Source organism: Gekko japonicus, unplaced genomic scaffold (assembly GCF_001447785.1).
Source record: "Gekko japonicus isolate JY-2015 unplaced genomic scaffold, Gekko_japonicus_V1.1 scaffold5920, whole genome shotgun sequence".
Taxonomy (NCBI): domain Eukaryota; kingdom Metazoa; phylum Chordata; class Lepidosauria; order Squamata; family Gekkonidae; genus Gekko; species Gekko japonicus.
Window position 1 is genome coordinate 28191 of NW_015167236.1, and position 5334 is coordinate 33524.

General features: G+C 47.6%; 1 protein-coding gene across 1 annotated transcript in view; it reads right to left on the reverse strand.

Annotated features, from left to right (window-relative positions):
* Nucleotides 1-1023: 1023 nt before the first annotated feature.
* The window catches only part of LOC107112116 (collagen alpha-2(IV) chain-like), a gene marked incomplete at its 5' end in the record, with an annotated part of 10176 nt that continues 5865 nt past the window's right edge, over nucleotides 1024-5334 (reverse strand). Inside the window, one exon of the mRNA XM_015413190.1 lies at nucleotides 1024-3040. Coding sequence (XP_015268676.1) covers nucleotides 2780-3040 — 261 coding nt within the window. The remainder of the gene's footprint in view (nucleotides 3041-5334) is intronic.

The following is a 5334-nucleotide window of genomic DNA, read 5'->3' on the forward strand; positions in this document are numbered from 1 at the left end:
TTCAGCAGTGCATTAAAAAGCCATTTTTAAATAGATTGGCAGAAGAAAAACAAAATGGTTTGAGTTGTATAAAAGATTCAACCACCATGTCCGTTAACATCAGCATAAACCTAAAGTGTTTAATAGTCTATTAAATATTTAGGTATCAACAGTTCCAAGGCTACCTCTGAAATATAATGCCAAAGTATTTCTACAAAATCCAAGAAAATAGAAAATTTCCACTTGAGTTTAGATAATGCAAGTGGTGAGAAAGAGTCGGTGTTACCCAATGGCTGTTGCTGAGACTGTCAACCCATTGCAAGGGGCGTGGAGTTGGAATGGATTCTGGTATCGGCTACTATAAGGGGTAGCACGTGGATTTCCACTCGAGGTGAAACTATATTCTTAGATGTGCCATCTAAAGCTCCCAACCTTCCTCGACCTGGCTAGTAGTTTCACAAGTGGATTTGAAGATGTCTGGTTACTATTGTGATACCAAGCCCCCCCCAACCCTCTCAGCAGGTGGGGGTGGTGGAGCCTCAGCTAATGCTCAGTTCATCCAAAGCATACAACTACCGCATGTGCTGACAAGCCCTCTGATGCCAAGCAATGTCACCCAGGGGTTTTTTAAATAGGAAGGACAGAAACTTCACAGTGAGTGCAGAGGAGAGTGCTGAGAATGATTAGGGGTTTGGAGACGGAGTCTTCTGAAGAAAGGCTGTGGGAGTTAGCAATGTTCAGCCTGGAGAAGAAGAGGTTGGGGGGGGATATGAGACCCAGTTTGGTGTAGTGGTTCAGTGCGCGGACTCTAATCTGGGAAAACAGCTTGATTCCCCAGCACTTGCAGCTGCTGGATGACCTTGGGCAAGCCATAGTTCTGACAAGAGCTGTCCTTGAAAGGGCAGTTCTGGAAAGAGCTCTCTCAGCCCCACCTACCTCGCAGGGTGTCTGTTGTGGGGAGGGGAAGGGAAAGGAGTTTGTAAGCCGCTCTGAGACTCCTTTGGGTAGTGAAGGGCGGGGTATGAATCCAATCTCTTCTTCTTCTACTTTCTTTAAGTACTTGAAGGGCTGTCATTTCGAGGAGGGTAGGGAGCTGTTGGTAGTGGAGGACAGGGCTCATAATAATGGGTTTAAATTACAGGTGGGGAGATATCGAGGGGATATTAGGAAAAACTGTTTAACCATAAAGGCAGTTCAGGGGTGGAATCTGTTGTCTGGGGATTTTGTGGGTTCTCCCTCTTTGGAGGTGTACAAGAAGAGGTTGGATGATTATTCGTCAGGGATGCTTCAAGTCGTCCCACATGGCGCAGGGGGTCAGACTGGATGGCCTTTGGGCCCCTTCCAATTCCGTTAACCCAACATATATCAACCTATCACCACCCAGACTACAACCACATGACAAGCACAAGGTGACAGCAGAGCGAATTATGTGAAGCAGACGGGTGCAGTTTCAGATATAAGCATCGAGCCACGTATGCAGCACATAGATGCGGCATATTATTCAGGAATGTGGCGTGTAGAATATACTCTACAAAGCATATAGGAAACACTCAGGTTGAGATTAACCTCCGTCACAGAGACTTTAGCAGACAATCCAAGAAAGTGAGCCAAGTTAGGCTATAGATCAAACAAACCCAACAGCAGAGGACTTTGCACATACCAATCAGCTCGCGCAAGAAAGTGAGCCAGAACAGAGGACTGCCCAAGCCACGTGATTAAGCATGTAGGAAACATTCTCGATTGGGGGTCAGACAGCCACTATTTCCCCTATCAGGCTAACATCCAGAACCTGTATGTTTGCTCCAATGGTGCAAAACCAAGCTCCATGGGGCTATGTGAAGTCAGGAAAATGGCACAAGAGTGGAAGGCCCCTCCCCAAAGTCCAAACAGGGCCCTCGCTTTGCTGATTTGTACAGGAAAAACCCTGGAACTCCCCGTGTCTCATCCAGTTCTCCCCTCCGATGACTTCCCAAGGACACCGGACAAATGCACACAGGGTAGATCTTATGATGGCTCTTAGTTGCAACCACTAAGTGAAAGCTCCAGATTCAGAGACAGTGTGCAACTGAATACCAGAGCGCAATCTGAGTCCAGTAGCACCTTGGAGACGAAGAAGATTTCTGGGGTATGAATTTTCAAGAGTCAAAGCTCCTTTCGTCAGGTACTAAATACCTGTTCCTGGTTGGGCAACAGCAGAGAAGGGCTATTTCCTCTTTATGCCCCGACTGTGGGCTTCCCAAAGGCATCTGGACGGCCACTGTGGGAAAACAGATCCTGGACAAGATGAACGGACGTTCGGTCTGACGCAAGTGTGGAATTTTTCAGTGCTGGTTCCTTCAGGCCCAAACTAGGTGAGGTTGTGTGTACACAGGAAAGCTACAAGAACTTTTTTTCTTTTGGCCTAATCGTTTTTGTGCAATTCTCTTCAGGTTTCACTTTGTACCATATGAAGCACTGCCTAACAGCCACAGCCTGGAGAGAACTTTCTCTCAGGGTCCACCTGAAATCCTATTCAACCCTGTTCGGCATTTCACTGAGACAGAAGAGTCAGATGCAGCTACCGGGAAGGAAAAGAAAAACGTGTTGAGGTAGCCAGGAAGAAAGTAACGTAGCACCATGTTTTGTGATGTAGACATAAGTCCTAGAGGGCGAGGTCCCTCTGCCACAGCTGTGGGTAGACCTGGCTTTGAGGGGTCCCTCAGGGTCAGTCCTGCAGCTGGAAGAGGTCTGCGTGTTCCTTGATCTCTGGCCGAGTGGGAACGCGAGCTTCTTCCTCAGCATCTGCCGCTTGGAGCTTTGGCTACAAGTTCTTCATGCACACCTGGCACCGGCCCACCCGTGTCCGGAGATGTCCCGCTTTCAGGGTTTCCGAGAGGGGGGGTTCGACAAACTGCTGGGTCTGTTCCACTGTGGTCAGCCAAAAGCTGTACTTGTTTGCGAAATAGTGGCAGGTTCCTCGGGCGCCGTTGCATTCGATGAAAGGAGTGGCACGGAAATCTTCCAGGCAAGATCCGGGGGAAACGAGCGACTGGCCGCCACCTTCCCCTCCAGCTGCCGTGTGCTGAAACAAACGGTTGTTTTAAAAGGACATTTCAAAGATCAGTAAAGTGGTACAAAATGCCACATAGGGATCCCAAGTCCCCCCGCCCCAGAGGCCCGTTCCCCGGCGGTGCTGGATCGGGCCCCGGGGGGAACTCCTCCCCGACGTGTGCGTCACCCGGAAGTGACGGGAGGACGCCGGGCACTCTATAGTTTTCCCTTGTATGGCCGTGGCCCCGCCCCCAGCGTGCCCGGTGTCCTCCCGTCACTTCCGGGTGACGTGCGTGTGGCGCGCACGCACCAGATGCTGGCCGGGAGCTCCCCGCTCCCGGCGAAGATCAACTTGGCAACCCTAATGCCACAAGATGGTTTGCATGAGCAAAACGGAGTAGTGTCAATCATAATATACATCAGAGTTCAGTTTAAACAAAGGAGCCAATATGACCTATGGGACATTTATCTGCAGCAAGCCAATTTTTGCCGTGTTGTCCTGATGGGGGCATAAAACTGAGTCAAAGCTGAAATGTTCCTTTTACAGTAGGCACAAATATCGTCTTCAAGGAAGGCAAGATCTGGCATGGTCAGCCTGTGTTTGGATCGTGCCACTTGAGGTTACTGGCTCTACAGTAGTGATGACTCTGATGATAACAGGCTCAGATCTTTTCTAGCGTTTTAACTAGAGGTGTACGCTTAAAAAAAAGAATGGATATGGATTTCTGGGAGTGCATGCTGTTCGTTATTCCTAAGTTTCTGGATGCCTGTTACTGTTTTGGGACTTTGGTGGGGGCTCCTGAAAATTCAGGAACATTTTTTTGCCCTCACATCCTCCTATCATCTGATGCCTTTATGAAAATACATGGCTATGAGTTAATTGTAACCGTGCTGGACATCTGTCAGCCTCTGTTCCTACTTACTGTGGTGTCAAACAGGGCTGTATTCTGGCACCCATGCTATTCAATTTTTATATTAACTCAATGGTTACAGGTGTATCTGACCCAGCTTTTTCCTCCCAAATTGGCCTCTAGACCAGGGGTGTCAAACATGCGGCCCGGGGGCTGGATCAGGCCCCCGGAGGGCTTCTATCAGGCCCGCAGTAACTGGCTGTCTTGTCTTCTGCTTCTTCCAGTTCTGCTGCTGCTGTGTCATCGTAGGTTTGCAGCTTACAGATACACTAAACTGGCTGGTTGGCTTGAGGCCAGTCACACACGCTCAGCCTAATCTACCTCGCAGGGTTGTTAAGAGAATAAGATAGATGAAAGGAGAGTGATGTGAGTGACTTTTAGTCCCCACTGGGGAGAAAGGGGGGGTACAAACAAAGTAAACGAAGATGCTTCTAATCTCTGTCATCTCTTGAATGAATCTCAGGTATTGAGACAGAGAGTGGAAGACACTGAACGTCAGTCTGACATATCAAAATCTAATTTTATTGTTGCTCCTCATAAACGTTAATTATGAATGTTATATCATAAATGTTAATCAAAGAAGAGCTTTCACTCTTGCTAGATTTTCAGCTTTGCCATCTTCGGTTATTGAGGGCAGATATAACAAAATTGCCCAGTCTGCGAGATTTTGCCCTTGTAACAGTGGTGAGATAGTCAGCGGCGCATGTCTTTCTTCACTGTTCTTTCTACAATGAAAATCGTACTGCCCTCATCTCCCCGTTACTTGAGCTCTGTCCTGACATCTCCAACTCTGGGATCATTAACACACTTCTCTCTGATGTGAGCAGAGAGATCACCCGGAAAGTTGCTAAATTCTGCTCCCAAGCGATTAAACTATGTTCCACATATATTTCCCAATTTACCGTGGAAGATAGTAGCTGTTTGTATTCTATATTAGAATTTTAATGTTAGAAACGACTGTATTTCTATTAGTATTAGTTTTAATTTAGTTTCATACACTTCTATATTTGCATACCTTAATTTTTATACGGTCATTTTTAATTTTATTTTTTCCTTACTGGTTTGTATTCTGGTCATGGACTGTAAATAAAGTATTGATTGAAACTCAGGTAGTGGTGCTGGGAAAGACCGCTGTGAGGGGCTTTGGAGATTGGCTGCCAGTCAGAACGTAAGTTAGATGGTGGACCAATGGTTTGATTCAGGACAAAACATAAGAACATAAGAGATGCCAATGTTGGATCAGGCCAAAGGCCCATCCAGTCCAACACTCTGTGTCTCACAGTGGCCAGAAATACCAGGTGCCATCAGGAGGTCCAGCAGTGGGGCCAGGACATTAGAAGCCCTCCCACTGTTGACCCCCCCCCCCAAAGCACCAAGATGACAGAGAATCCCTTCCCCCGAGGCCCCTATCTAT